The 16,363-nt window shown below is 40.4% G+C and overlaps 1 protein-coding gene across 1 annotated transcript in view; it reads left to right on the top strand.

The window, feature by feature from the left end:
- The window catches only part of LOC120536950 (phospholipase B-like 1), a 62,343-nt gene that overhangs the window by 23,810 nt on the left and 22,170 nt on the right, over positions 1-16,363 (top strand). The window contains exons 2-5 of the mRNA XM_039765528.1: positions 1,349-1,571; positions 2,019-2,102; positions 8,385-8,526; positions 14,422-14,574. Of these exons, the coding sequence (XP_039621462.1) occupies positions 1,349-1,571; positions 2,019-2,102; positions 8,385-8,526; positions 14,422-14,574 (602 nt within the window). The remainder of the gene's footprint in view (positions 1-1,348; positions 1,572-2,018; positions 2,103-8,384; positions 8,527-14,421; positions 14,575-16,363) is intronic.

The following is a 16,363-nucleotide window of genomic DNA, read 5'->3' as shown; positions in this document are numbered from 1 at the left end:
CCTCAGTCTGTTTACGAAGCAAATGGAAACCCAAGTGTTCTATGAAGACCTGTCCAATTTTTAATGAGTGTTTTTTGCCTCTAAGGGTATCTGTCACATTTTTCATTGGTAGTATTTTGTTATGCCAGCTTGAGGTGACCAACGTTTGTAACTTCTTCTGCTACACTTGATCAAAGCAGTCGCTAGAATGATGCTACTCAATTGTGTTGCTAAGTTACTTTGGATAAAAGGATCTGCTAAGCAAATAAATGTAAAAAGCGCTTTTTATAGACACCCTGTAGAGCAGAGGGTTAGATTTGTTTTTTACTTTCTCGTATGCGAAGAATAGGGAAAGTATTATAATCGTCCAAAAATTCAATGTTGAGATTTTGATGAATCTCAACGTTTTAGACCTCCCAGACTTTCTTGTATACGAAGTACAGGGAAAGTATTGGAATCGTTGAAAAGGTTCCATTTCGAGATTTTGATGAATTTTAACGGTTTAGACCTCCCTGAGTCTGAAAATACTGTTTTTGGAATTGTCTGCGGGCGTGTATGTAAACACGATAACTTGAGCATACTTTCACTTTGGTCAGCTAATTTTGCATTCAAGTGTTAGGTACAAAACGTAGATTTCTATCAACTTTTGGGCTATTTCCGTTAACCGGAAGTGATACTTTACCTTTATTCATGCAGCTGCTGAGTCAGATTTATTCAACTTTTATAATAATTATTCAATATATTATTAATTTGATTTGATTTGTTGTTGATGGTTCTTTTAATGTGCATAATACACAAATATAATCATTGTCTTGCGGTTTACTCCTCAAATATCCATTTCTATATGTGAGTATACGAGAAAGTCCAAAGTTTTTTTAACTTTAAACTACTTCCAGATTGTGCCATAAGAGATTTTTTTCTTTAGCTCAAGATTTACTTTGGCTTGTCAGTGGTGAGGAAATGGGGTTGGTTCAGCAGATGGCACCGTGCCCGCATGCTTTTAATATTGAAACCTGAAGTGACATTGGCCCACTGGAATGAATGATGTCAACTTGCAGTGAGGAACTTGGAGAAATATCTGCCATCCCCAGAGGGTCGCCGAGCTTCATGGAGGCGAAAGCTGATTGACCCCCCACAGCAATTAAATGACGCCAGGCTCCAGGCTGCTTGCCAGTGTGACCTCATTGCTGGTGGCTGAAATGATATAACTTTAAGGTGTTTGAGTGCAGTGAGAACTGGGGGAGGCCACCACCTCTGGGAATCAAGTTTTATTATGCAGGTGGCCAAAGGAGTTTAGCCCAATTGATGTCATTTTTAAAGCTGTGTGTGAGAGTTTGTTAAAGTCAGTTTGTCATTTTTGTCTTTTCAGGCAATCGTAACGCAACTGTGTATTGGGATGCAGTACAGAAGCTGATGTTTGTGAAGGAGGGAGTGATGGACAAAAACGGAGCTGCCTATGGCTATTTTAATGACACCTTGATACACTCTGGCTGGGGTGTGCTGGAGGTACAAGCTGGCTACGGGCCCAAGCTGCCTAATGTCGAGAACGTCATGTTTGCTGCTGGCTACTTGGAGGGCTACCTCACAGCACAGTAAGTCCACCCTCCTAGTTCAAAAAAGAAACCATTTATGTATGTTCATTGTTTCTTTCTGGACATGAATTGTGGTGGTGTAGTTGCTTTCCATCTTCAGTGATTTGGGTTGGGTTAAGGGTCGAGTTGATTGTCTGTGGAGTCTTCATGTTCACCTCATGTGCCAAAGATGAGTGCATCAGGCTACTTGACATATCTAAATTGGCCAAAAAAAATGAGTCTTTGCAGCTTAGTACCCTGGCACATGACATGGGGCACATGGTGCACATTGCTGCCAGAGTTCTGAAAATGGACAGTTTAGGCAACTCAATTTACTTTTTGTGCCAGATGGTGAATGTCCTGCCGTTCTACCATGGCACACACCCTAGTGTAAGATCACCTCTTAAAACTCTCATCTTTGCTTTGCCGATCCACTAACTCGAGCTTTTTCAATTTTCTCCTGTGAAGAAAGATGTCCATTCACTACAGCAACATGTACCCCCAGCTGATAACGGACCCCAGCATTATTGGCCCAGTGACTGACTTCATGAGGTGAGCAATGTGAGAATCATTTTACTTTTGAAAGCGACCCTAGACATGTCCTACCAGGGTGGGTCAAGTAGGGTCCTGGAGGGCTGGAACTGATTCTGCTCTTTGTGATCCTCCACTTTCCATCTGTTTCTGCCCGTTTGTAACCAATCAAAATTATTATTCCTTGTGTTGAAGGCAGCCCAGTGTCTAAAGAGAGAGTCTCAATATAAATCGGACAAGTTGGCAGCAATTTATGTTTTATAACTAGCACCCTGGTTAATACTAACATGCTGAAAGGCTGCCGAGCAAAGTTCACATTTGGTTAAAACTTTAATGTTTATTGGTGTTTTCTTTCCACAACTAATCTGAAGCTTAATAATTGACCTACCCTGGTTGTTGTTTTTTTTTTCCTCAAATGAATTGCTGGGATCTGTTTGGTAAAATCAGTAGGTAACATCCTGGCCAAGTGGGCCATGTGAAAAAGTAAGTACACCCCATTCCTTTTTAACATGTGGACATACCAAGAGTTGATCTTCACTTAAAACAGTAAAGGTGATACAATACGGCATATAATGACCTCTTGGGCACGGCCAATGCAGCAGTGTGTCTGTCTGCAGAAAGAGTGTCAACATTGTTGAGAGGTTTACTCACCTTGGCAGTGACATTCATGTCTCTGGTGACTCTTTTAATAAAGTCAGTAGACAGATTGGGATAGCATGGGGGGTCATGAGGTTCGCTGGAAAGGGGTGTGTGGAGCTCCCGATATCTCAGCAAAAGGATGAAGGTTCAAGTCTTTAGAGTCCTGGTGTTCCCTGTTTGTGAGACATGGATGCTATCCAGTGACCTGAGACAAAGACTGGACTCCTTTGGTACTGTGTCTCTTCAGAGAGTCCTTGGGTACCAGTGGTTTGACTTTGTGTTGCTCATGGAGTCCCGAACGAGGCACATTACCTGCATTGTGAGGGAGCATAGCACCTGGCAGCATTCCTGGAGGGTGGGACTGGACCGCGTGTCTGCCTGGGGGGGGTTGCCAACCAGGATCCCGAGTCCTGAGTTGTTTTGTCGTGTGGTGAGTGCGGCAACTTGCTGTACCAGTGCATGCTCCCCAACTTGACTTGACTTGACAATACGTTCACATTTTCCTGGTCCATTGTATAATTTAATTAAACATAAAGGCCAATTTAGCACGTGGAAAAACTAAGAACACCTCTATTTTTATGTTTTTTCTGTCCCCCCTGGCCATTGGACCTTACTCTTATTTGATGTTAATTAATGTTGACTTATTTTGTTTTCTTATTGTGTCTTTTATTTTTCTGTTCTTCATTATGTAAAGCACTTTGAGCTACTGTGTGTATGAAAATGTGCGATATAAATAAATGTTGTTGTTGTATGTTTATCACTACGTGTTATGCTGTGTTAAAGTGTCCAGTAACGGTAGTTTAATCTCTTTTATATCGGAGGACAAGTTAATACAGGAAATGCCTAAATTATTAGCCTTGACTTACATGTACACTTAGGTCCAGAAGTATTTGGACAGTGCCACAATTTTCATATATTGGGCTCTATCTGCTACCAGAATGGATTTAAAATGAAGAAATCATTACATGATTGAAGTGTAGACTTTTAGCTTTAATTCAAAGGGCATAACAGAAATATCATATGAGCCGTTTGGGAATGACAGACATTTTTCTACATGCCCCCCATTGTATCACCATTTAAGAGGGGGTTTTGGAGGAGTGGCTGCACCTTCTTAGCGTGCGTTCAGCCCCCCTCTTCACAACACCATTGGTAGAGACGTGAAGTGGCTGGCTTGTAGCGTGTCCTGGGGCGAGGATTGAGTGGGAATAACTCATTCACTACAGCTTTATTACTGGCAAATATCAAGAAATAAAAAATGAATGAAATGAAAATAACAATCTCTTTAAATTGGATATCTGGTTAACTAAACCCAGAGGTGGGCGAGCGAAGCGAGCAGGGGCCAGAGCCCCCCTAGGTAAAAAAAAAAAAAGTCCAGTTTTGGAACCATTTTCTTTCAATAAATGAAATTATGATCACTATATACCAGAATGATGAATAGACAAGAGTAGGAACTGCTCATAATCTAATGAACACCACATCTTCTGTGAAACATTGTGGGGGTCGTGTTATGACATGGGTATACGTGACTGCCAATGGAAGTGGGTCACTGGTGTCTATTGATGATATGACTGCTGGTGGATGTTGCAGGATGAATTCTGAAGTCTACAGAAGGGCCCTACTGTCTGCTCAGATTCAGACAAATGCTGCACCACTGATAGGACAACACTTCACAGTACAGGTGGACAAGGAGCCAAAACCTACTGTGACAGCAAACCAAGTGCTTTTCAAAGCAAAGAAGTGGAATATTCTTCAATAGCCAAGTAAGTCAACTGACCTCCACCCAACTGAACATGCTTTTCACTTACCGAAGACAAAACTGATGGAACAAAATCCAACGACCAAGAAGCAACTGAAGAGAGCTGCAGTAAAGGCCTGGCAGAGTATCACTAGGGTGGAAACCCAGCAATTGGAGAAGGTCATGGGCTCAGACTTCAGGCAGTCTTTGACTGTAAAGAATTTTCCACCAAATATTGAAAATGATCATTATAATTATGATTGTTAGTTTGTCCAAATACTTTTGAGCCCCTGAAAATAGGCAGACCACATATAATAATGACCGTGTTTTCTAATTGACTCATAAAATGTTTTTGTTAAACCCCTTGAATTGAAGCTAAAAGTCAACACTTCACTTACATCTTGACTGCTTTATTTCAAATCCCATCAAGGCGGTGTACAGAGCCAAACGTATGACAATACTTATGGACATGATTTTACAACCTATGACATCCACTCATCACTCATCTCTCAAGCACACAAATCAAATCAAGCAATGTGACCAAGGCTGGAGACCTTAGCTTCATAACAGAACAAGCTAGAACATCTTTCCCCAGAGCAGTAGTGGCTGGTGAGCTTCATTTCAAAATCTTAGCAGTGGTTAGAAGCTCTCTACTTCATTACCCCTGAAAGGGATGCACGACTCGCTCCCTAACATACAAGACAACCTGTGAAAGATTGAAGCAAATCATGAATCACTTGAACAAGCACACTGGGGGCAGATGATCTCAATAAACAAGGCAAGTTTCAGTGAGGAAATATTCAAACTTTAATTTAGTCATTACTGAGGTTTATTCACGGGGAAACCAGGTGTCAAATGCTAGAAGTCAAAAGCAGAAAAAAAGATCCAAGAAGGAACGATTTAAAGCCATCTCTGAAACGGCAAGAGTGGGATGTCTGCATAATCTAAAGAGTCCATTCTTCTTGATCAGATTAAGATGTTCCTTAAATGATACGCCATATTGAATCAGGGTTGGTCCACTTGCTTTTCATTTTGTAACTGGCGCTGTGTTTTTGTCCTTACACTGAAAATGACAAGCCGTCTGTCTTTCGATGTTGTCATGTTAAAAAAACAGCATTATTCTTCCATTTTGGAAGCAGACATACAGGGTGGTCCAGATCTAATTGTGCAGATCCAGATCATCTGGATGGCTTTGATTTAGGCGGGGACTATTCCAGTTTGGCGCGAAGATGATTCTTCATGTCGTCAGTTCGCACACTTCTCGATGGTCCGGGATTTTTCGGGTGATTTTCTATGTAATAAACTTAATAAGTTATAGTGTAATGAAAATTGCATAATTAGATCTGGACCACCCTATATTGTCTGCCTCATGTCTGTTCTTCTCCACAGCTGCATCAAACCAGTAGAGTAGATGCTTTGATGACTATTTCCAGTAACTGACTTTAGCCAAAAAAGTGGACAATTTATCCTTGGTCTTGTTCTTCTGTCAACTAAAAGTTACTTTATGAGGAACACATTAGAAAAAAACATCCCCAAAAGCCCCCATTTCACATTTTCTTGCAGGCATATAGAGACTGGTTTGAAGCTATGGTTGCCATCCTTGGCCATATTGGTTGATTTGATTTGTGTGGTTCAGAGATGAGTGATGATTGGATGTCATAGCTTGTACGTGTAAATCAAGGCTAATCATTTAGACAATTCCAGTATTAACCTGTCCACCAATATAAAAAGAAGTTTACAGATTGAAGGGTCTTTCATGCACACTTTTACACCCCAACTCACTACCTGAAATTAAAAGCATGTGCACCAGATCAGGTTCAATTGACCTCAATGAGAAGATCTGGTCTGAACTTGTCTTATCAGTTGGATTTGCTCTTTGCTGTTGAAGTGTGTGTTCTCACCACACCATAATTGAAAGAGCTCTCCAAGGCCTTCTGCAAGAAGGGTATAGATGTCTATGAGTCTGGAGAGGGGTTTTAAAAAGATCTCCAAACAACTGGAAATGAACTGTTCCACTGTCCAGGAGGTCATCTACAAGTGGAGAAGATTTTAAAGAAGTGGTAACTTGTCCAGGCCAGGCCACCCCAGCAGGTTCAGCCCGCAAGCAGAACACAAGATGCTGAAAGAAGTCCTTCAAAATCACAGAAGCTAGAGGTAGCTCTCGTTACTGTTGATGCCAAAGTGCATAAGTCTGCCATTAGAAAGAAACTGCACAAATTAGATCTAAATGGGAGGTGTGCCAGCAGGAAATCTTTGCTGTCTAGGAAGGACATCATGGCAAGACTAAAGTTTGCCCATGAGCGTCTAGGCAAAGATCAGGCCTTCTGGAGCAATGCGATCTGAACAGACAAGGCTAATTGAGTTAATTGGCCACGGTACCAGAAGATATCTGCTGAAAACTTAAAACAGCATTTGACCGGAAGAACTAGTTACCAGTTGTAAAGATGGTGGTGAAAATGTTATGTGGTTTGAAGCTGCTTTACTGCATCAGGGTCTTAGCTACTCACCATCATGGAGTCCACTATGAATGAAAAGGGGTGCTTGAGAATAATGTGAGGCCATCTGTCAGAAGGTTGGACCTTGCAATATGATAATGACCCTAAACATACTATTAAATCCACCAAGGAATGGCTAAAAAGAAAGAAAAGGAAGATTCTGAAGCGGCCAATTCAAAGCCCAGATCTCATTTCCTTGGAGATGCTGGGGAGCTTGATTTAAAAATAGGCTGGGCATGCAAGACATCCCAAAAACATAACCCAGCTGAATTAATTCTTCGCAGATGTGTGGGAAAAACATTCCACCAGGCGATTTCCAAGACTGCTAGATGGTTGTGGCAAATGCTTACTTGAGGAGGCATTAACAGCTATTGGAATCATTGGTCAACAGATCCTTGAGTGAATAAATTATTTTTCTTTTTTTTTTCCCAATTACATCATGTTTATCTAAAGATACTGTTTAAAGGAAGATCAAATCTTCAAATGTTTAGATGTGCTAAAAGCAAAAAAACATTTTGTGAAGTACTTTTTCACATGAAGGCTCTTTGGTCCTTATTTGCTTCCAAATTTGGTTGCCCACTTTGGGGATCATGAGGGATGGATTACCAGAGGGAGTGGAAGGTGGGGAATGGATGGCCATCCATAAGCAGAATTTGAATGGTAAGCCAGTTACAAGCCTTATATCCTTAGTTTCTTAATTTGAAGGTGAGGTCATTATGAGCACTGCTCTGACCTTTTTGAAAACGTGTTTCCAGTTTGGAAAGTAAAACAGATTCTTGCCACAGAAATGACTGGCTTAAAGGTTTCTCCATAGGTTTGCAAAACAAAATCGTAAACTGTCAGTGGTTGAGCAAGAATCAACCGATGTCTCCGTAATCAGAGTTACTTAACATGGATGCTATTTGAGTTACTAGTAGAAAAAAAATATCTCATGGACACCACTCAGTGGTTCTTCATAGCAGTGTAGAATGCTAGCAGGTCACTGCAGGGCTCAACACAACATTTCTGTTCAAGCTGAGGTAGACACGTCTTTGCCAGGTTTTCTTACCAGTTTTTGCCCAATACTTCATTAGTTGAGCAAGAAGCAAAACTGGTGGCCATTTGTTATCTCTCAGTTTATTAGTTTATAGTCTAACTAATGGTGAGCTAGATTAACATCATTATTACATTTAGACCAGCTTTAGTTTGACCCATTTGTTAACTTTTGAGACTTATCAAAGTGTGGTGCCATCACACTTGCAGCTGAATTCAGTGAAATGCCTACTGAGATGTAAACTTTTGAGATACTAGTGAATCAGAAATTGGAGATGTACATTGGAATACTTAACAAAAAAAAATCTTATATCTAAAGGTAATTGTAGCTATGGAAAACATGCAGCTCATAACATACAAATCTGCTTAGGTCTGGAATGCTAACTGTACATTGCCCCTTAGTAAACAGGACACTTGGGCACGGGAGCAGGTCAAGGAGAAAAAGGCCACAGACCCCCTCTGGCGCCACGTGGGCTATGTCTTGGCTCAGCTGGATGGAATGCAGGCTGGAGCTGCAGAGTGGGCAAAGCGTAACAGGACAAAGGTAAGAGGACTACGACATTCCTGGGTCTCCTTGAACGGCTGCCCATATCCATCTTTGCTTAGGCTCGTTTCTGTTTAGAAAAGCTTACAGGGAGTCCATCTACTGTCTCAGATATTTGCTTTTGGTGGAGCGGACTTTTTTGAAGGGTGGAGCTGCATAACCAGAGTTTATTAGAGACAATCTAATTCTGAGGAAAAATAAAGTGATGCATCAGGTTTAAGCTAGGATAAGAACAGAAGGATGAATTCTAAAATGAACTGGCCATGCCAAAAATAAGTAGCAAGACCAACACGCTTTACAATTGTATATGGAATAAGCTGACCTGTTCAGAGTAAACAGGAGGCGGACTAGTGAGCCACGTCTTCTGTATGACTTTGTAAATAGAACCACATTTACATCAAAATAGCTGGCACAGGCTGTAGCCTTAATATGTGAAAATGTGCCAGCTGAAATACCTCATTCATGGGCTATAACATTAACCTTAACACAATGATTCTGGATAATCATGGCCTTCTAGTGAAAGTATTTTAATCGTCCAAAGATTCCAAAGAATCCTCCAGAACTTTCATTTTGAGATTTTGATGAATTCTCAACATTTTCGACCTCCCTGAGGCTGAAAATACAATTTTTGGAATTATGTCTGTGTGTCTGTCTATCTGTGTGTGTATATGTAAACACGATAACTTGAGTACGCTTTCACTTAGGTCAAACAAGTTTTGCATACAAGTATTAGGTACAAAACATATCAACTTTTGAGCTATTTTCATTAACTGGAAGTGGTACTTTACCTTTTATTCATGCAGCTGCTGAGTCTTATTTATTTATACTTGACTTTTATACTAATTGTTCAATATATTATTAATTTGATTGGATTTGTTGTTGATGGTTCTTTAATGTACATAATACAAAAATATAATCATTGTCTTGCGGTTTACTCCTCAAATATCCATCCCCATATCTGAATATACAAGAAAGTCGAGCGGAGACCACTCCCGATATTTTTGTAAGGAATTTAATGACAGAACGATGATTCTAATCTGTCAGTTTCTTCATAGGCTCGCAGAAAGATGTGTACCCTCTATCTTTGAATATATGCAATAAAGTGACCTTAAACTGCATGTTGAAAGGTATCCTGATCTCCAGTGACAAGTTCAGATCTGTCACACCGATACCTGGTAGTCGGGTAGACAAATGATTGAACCCTCTCAGCACTATGCACTACCAATCATTCTCCCTAAAATGACATTTTAAAAGTGTAAGATTTAAACAAATCCTATTGACAGTGTGGCATCAGGTAAGAAAGGAAAGTAAAAAGGATAAGTTGAGTAGAACATCACTGCTGACAATGAACGTCAAACAGAAAGCATGGTTTAGAAAAAAATCTAACATGGCCACTGGATGGGTTTCTCCATATTTACCACATGACTGCAACCAACATTTTAAATTTATGTGAATCTACCAAAATAGATGGAAGGTACAATATGACTACTGCATTTAAAACTCAAGCTATATATTGAACTAAAAATTCAAAAGTTGTTTCTTTCAGACTCCTAAATGTATTTTCCAAATTTGGTGAAATTCAGAGTGGATTTTTGACAGCTGTTGGTATGGCATTTATAATCTCCGAGCCTTGAAAGTTTGAAGCTGAATAGTTGAAATTTACTCAAAACCTAATGCTCTTAAAACCAAGTCTATAAAATTTGATACTGTTAAGAATTTATCCATCCGATCCTGGAGGTCTGCAGTGCCTGCAGGTTTTCATTCCAGTCAGTTTTCTAATTAGAAGCCCAGTCTAGCAGACAATGAAACTTGGTATTTAATTCTATTTTCATTCTTCCAAGACAATTCTTCCTCACGGCGTAGATTTTTTCATTTTCTGAGAGCATTATCCATATGTTTTGGGGTCTGGAACAGATTTGTACTTCTTGGTCCTTCCCTTCTCTCTCATTTATTTGAAAACATTGTATTAATACTTATACTTCATGATGCGTATACACAGCTTTAACTGGAAGCACGTTAGCTGGAGAGCTTTTGGCTCCTTTGTCATTTGCACCTCATTATTAACTGATGGCTGGTTAATCTCCAGTGAGTTAACTGGAATTCTCTGTAAATACAGTTATACCCGAGTCACAGTGACGTGTAATGATGTATTTTATAGTGTCAAGCCTGATTAACTCTCAGGAGAGTATCCTTCTGTCATCTAATAGACGGAATAACATCCTGCTGCCAAAAAATGAATATTATCATGCTTTCTGCCACTTTAAGGTAACTAATCAATATTCATGAATGGGGCGGAGCCTCCAACAATAAAATGCAATGGCAAACAAAAAGCTGTGAAGACAGTTTTAGAATGAACTGAAACTGAACCACTGCTGGAAACGAGTGATAGTGATGACGATGTTCATCGGTCACCAGACATTGACACGGAAAGTGAAACTGATGCATGATACAGCACTGTACAACCATGAAGTTTCACTGTAGGACAATAGTGTGGCAAAAAGACAAAATGACTGCGATCATGAAGAAGGACAAGAAAAGACGTTGGCCCCCTAAGCACTGTTCACTAAGTGGCGATTGTCATTTGTGTCAGTGGAAATGTGGAAGTCACTAAGCCCACAATAACACAAAGGGTGTGTCGATCATACGGGTCAGGCATTGACATTCTACCCTCTCGTGTGCAAGCAATGAAAAAAAATATAAGAGAAAAGTGCAAAGAAACAACACATCTGTTGTCCTGATTGAGAGGTGAGTCTGTGCGTTGATGACTGTCTCAAAACATATTATTAAATAATTATGAATGAGTGCTGGTTTAGTATATATTCATAATGTTTGCTATTATGGCAACAAACAATGACTTTAGGACAGGACATTTAAGCATTGTTTAATTGTAGGACATTATCACACAGACTAATGTGTATAATTACGGCAGCATTTTTTAGAAGTATATTTTAATTTTATTGAATTTTTAAAAATCAAATAACACTCCATACACACAACTCAAACTTTACGAAAAGAAAAAAAAAGGTTTGAAACAAATCGACCTCCACACCTGAGAAAGAGAGCTAGGCCAGCTGTGTAAAACTTTATGCTAGTAAAGACAAATGAATAAATAAAATAATAAGTGAATAAAGATAAATGGAGTAAAAGAGGGGAGAGAACCTACTTCCTCAATTTAAATGATTATTCTAAAATGTTATTAATTAGATCCTGCCAGGTTTTGAAAAAGTTTTGCAGAGTTCCTCTAAGTGCAAATTTGATTTTTTCCAGTTTCAAATAGTATAAGACATCAGTTACCCACTGACTTAGAATAGGAGAGTTAGGATTCTACCAGTTGACCAAGATAAGTCTATGTGCCAAAAGTGTAGTAAAGGCAATCACAGTTTAGATAGATAGATAGATAGATAGATACAGTATGTTTGCATTCTTTTAATTGTGAGAAAGAACTGTCATCTCTGTCTTGTCATGGAGCACAGTTTAAACGTTTGACTAAAGGGTGTTATTTCCATACAAACATATGGTTTCTACTTCGCGGTTTTTCACCTATCGCGGGGGGGTCTGGAACGCAACCCCCGCGATCAAGGAGGGATTACTGTACAACAAACTAGCTGTCTTTGTGCAGCCTTATGAAAGTTGCATTTGGTTTTCATATGTGGCTCACCCAGCTGGCTTAACCTCCTTGGCATTTACCCCTAATTCTATGTGAAAATGGTTAACCCCGAGTACTACTGTTCATAAGCTGTTTTGATAGCATACACAGTGTTAAGCCTGAGTAACACCCAGGACAGTATCCTGCTGCCATCTTGTGGATGAAATAACATCATGCTGCATATAAATCATGACTCTGTCTATACATTCTACCGGTCTATGGCAACTCATTAATATTTATATGTGAGGTGGAGCTTTCAACCAAAAATGCAATGGCATGTAAATGAAAGTCATAAAGCTAGTTTTAGAACAAACTGAAACTGAACCACTAGATGAATCAAGCGATAGTGATGACAGTGTCAATTGGTCACTAGATGTTGATATGGATGGCAAAACTGTTGCATATAGCACTGTATGACTGAACTGTTGTGATATGCCAAGTGAATTTAGTTGAGTGAAGCTTTAACATGCAAGTAAGTGTGTGGCAAAAAGATTGTGATCAAGTAGAAGGACAAAAATGATGTTAGCCCTCTTAGCACTGTCCATAATGCAGCGACAGCCAAAGTTCATGTCAGGAGAAATGTGGAAGTCACTAAGCCTTGTACTGTGTTAGCCTACAATAACACAAGAGGCGTGCGATCAGGAGCTAACATTCTACACTCTCATACACAAGCAACAGAAAAAATATTAGAAAAATATGCAAAAAAACTCACGTCTACCGTCCTGTTTGCAACATCAGGCTTGGCATTGGTGACAGTTTCAAAACATGTCACACGAAAGATGTGTGCCAAACCAGCATCACTACAGCAGTGAACTTTAGACATACCTTTCCCATTGTAATTATGCTGACACTCTGATATTCACAGGTTTCGAGTTCAAACTTTTGGCTCGTTTTTGCTGGAGTAAACAGAGGTTAAGAAAATGGGTAACAATATCTTAATGCAGCTGTTTAAAACTAAAATGGGCAATCAAGTCAAAAATCATATTGTGTTTCTTTGTGCCAATCCCAAACCCGAATAAATGGGGAGGATTATGTCAGGAAGGGCATCCGTGTGTAAAATTATTCCAAATCAATATGCAGACAACAAAACAAAAGAGAAGAAGGTGGAAGTAGGATTACATCAGGGATCGGCTTCGAGCCCTTTCTTATTTGCAATGGTGATGGACAGTTTGACAGACGAGAATAGACAAGAGTCTGTGTGGACTATGATGTTTGCTGATGACATTTTGATCTGCAGCGATAGTAGGGAGCAGGTTGAGGAGACCCTGGAGAGGTGGAGATATGCTCTAGAGAGGAGAGGAATTAAGGTCAGTAGGAACAAAACAGAATATGTGTGTGAATGAGAGGAAGGTCAGTGGAATGGTGAGGAAGCAGGGAGTAGAGTTGGTGAAGGTGGATGAGTTTAAATACTTGGGATCAACAGTACAGAGTAATGGGGATTGTGGAAAAGAGGTGAAAAAGAGAGTGCAGGCAGGGTGAAATGGGTGGAGAAGAGTGTCAGGAGTGATCTGTGACAGATGGTTATTAGCAAGAGTGAAAGGAAAGATCTACAGGATGGTAGTGAGACCAGCTGTGTTATATGGGTTGGAGACGGTGGCACTGACCAGAAAGCCGGACACAGAGCTGGAGGTTGCAGAGTTAAAGATGCTAAGATATGCATTGGGTTTGATGAAGATGGACAGGATTAGAAATGAGTACATTAGAGGGTTGGCTCAAGTTGGACAGTTGGGAGACAAAGTCAGAGAGGCGAGATTGCGTTGGTTTGGATATGTGCAGAGGAGAGATGCCGAGTATATTGGGAGAAGGATGCTAAGGATAGAGCTGCCAGGAATAGAAAAAGAGGAAGGCCTAAGAGAAGGTTTATGGATGTGACGAGAGAGGACATGCAGGTGATGGGTGTGACAGAACAAGATGCAGATGACAGAAAAATATGGAAGAAGATGATCCACTGTGGCAACCCCTAACAGGAGCAACCAAAAGAAGAAGAAGACAATGAGTAGAAAAACCTGCAGCCATTGTGGACCACCAGGACTGGAGTTGAGTACACTTGCTATAGACACAGATGTTTTCAAAAATTCACAAAATGTGTTGTAGGGATATTAAAATGCCAAAAACCAGATATTTTTTTTTTGATGTTTTAATGAAAACAATTCTCCATATATGAAATATGGAGAAGGCAACAAGTACAGTAAGCAACGGTGGTCACCTTCTCTGTGTATGTGTCTCTCTCTTTGTCTCTGATTCTACAGGCCCTGTCTTTGTTTCAAGTTCAGTTCCTCAACTCTATGGGGGATCTCCTTGATCTGATACCCATGCTGACTGGCACAGGTCAGACAGTGCTGCGCTCTGACAGCTGGACAAAGAACAGACAAGCCATGGGCCACTGCTCTGCTCTCATCAAGGTGAGTGTCCCTAGCATATCTGATCAAGGAGGGAAAGAGAGGGCAGCCCCTGTGGGGGAGGCAGTTTGAAGTTAACTGGAAGACATCTACTTTATTCCATGATTATTCCACTTAATCTAATATCTAGTGGTGGCTGAGATCCTGAGTCCATCCTGGGATAGAGCTGGAAGTGCATCACAGTTTGTAACCAAATTCAAACTCGCGCTGGACCAACTAAGAGTCACCATTTATTCTACAACATATCCAGTATGTTTGGGATATGAGAGTAAAATTTCCCCAAACAGTGACTTGGTCAAGAATCCAAATGAATCTCCATCGTTGACTATGACATCAACATGCAATGGATTCATAAAGTATTCAAGCCCCTTCACTTTCTGCACACTTTACTGTGTTGTAGATTTAACTATACACAAATAAATAGGTCATTTTTGTCCATCAATCTACACTCAGTTACCCATTATGACAATGTGGATACGTTTTTAGAAAGGTTTGCAACAAACACAAACTGAAATCTCTCCTTCACAGTATTCAGAACCTTTGCTTGTGGAACTTCAGATTGTGGTCTGGTGCCCCCTGTTTGCTTTGGTTCCCCTTGAGATGTTTCTAGAACTTGATTGGAGTCCACTTGTGGTAAACTGAATCATTTAGAAAGGCACACATCTGTGTATGGAGAGAGAGAGAGATAGAGAGGCTGATAGCTTGTTGTCACACCCACCACACATCTGACCACCTCAATTGGGACCCAAGTGCAGCGGGTGATACCTTAGCACCACATTGGAACAGTGTGAGTTTGGTTTTTTTTTACGGTGGCTGGAGTACCAATCCTGCCACCAACCCCCAAATTTTCCCTGTAAGTTGGAGGACCTGCTTGTAGGACTGGATGCAGATTAACATCATGCCCATGATGAAGCAAGGTCCAACAATTTGCACTGCATGTCAGGACAAAAACCAAGCCATGAAGTCCAAGGAACTCCCTGTAGACCTCCATGATCAAATTGTGGTGAGATATAGATCAGGACAAGGGAATAAAAACCATTGCTAAAGCTTTGAATGTTCCCAGAAGCTCAGTGGCCTCAATAATTGTGAAAGGAAAGACGTTTGGAACCACCAGGACTCTTCCTAGAGTTGGCCATTCAGCCAAACTGAGTAACAAGGCAAGAAGTACTTTGGTCAGGGAGGTGACCAACAACGCAAATGTCACTCTAACAGTTTCGGAAGTCCTGCTGAGATGGGAGAACCTTTTGGAAGGATGGCCAATTCTGCAGTATTTCACCAATAAAACATTTATGGTAGAGTAGCAAGATGAAATTAACAATAATTTTAAGGACTCTAAGAGCATGAAGAAAAAGATTCTCATGTCAGATGAGGCAAACATTGAACTCCAAATACTGCGTCTGGTGAAGATCAGGCACTGCTCATCACCTGCCTAACTAACACCATCTTAATGGTGAAGCATTGTGGTGGCAGTATCATATTATAGGGGTGCTTCTCAGAGGTAGTGGCAGGGATAACTGGTCAGGATTGAGGGAAGGGTGAATGTAGCCAAATCGAGAGATCTTTGAAGAAAAGCTTTACCAGAGTGCACGAGATCTCAGACTAGAGTAACACATTCTTCACACCAAAGACCGAGGCATACAGCCAATACAACACTGAAGTGGCTTCAGGATGAGTCTCTGGGTATCTTTGAATGGTCCAGACACAAACCCCATACATCATCTGTGGAGAACCCTGAAGATGGCAGTTTACAGACGCTTCCATTTCCAATCTTAAGAGGATCTGCCAGGAAGAA

This window comes from Polypterus senegalus, chromosome 10 (assembly GCF_016835505.1).
Source record: "Polypterus senegalus isolate Bchr_013 chromosome 10, ASM1683550v1, whole genome shotgun sequence".
Taxonomy (NCBI): domain Eukaryota; kingdom Metazoa; phylum Chordata; class Cladistia; order Polypteriformes; family Polypteridae; genus Polypterus; species Polypterus senegalus.
The sequence above is the reverse complement of the archived record's forward strand: the minus strand, read 5'-3'. Positions and strand labels throughout refer to the sequence as shown.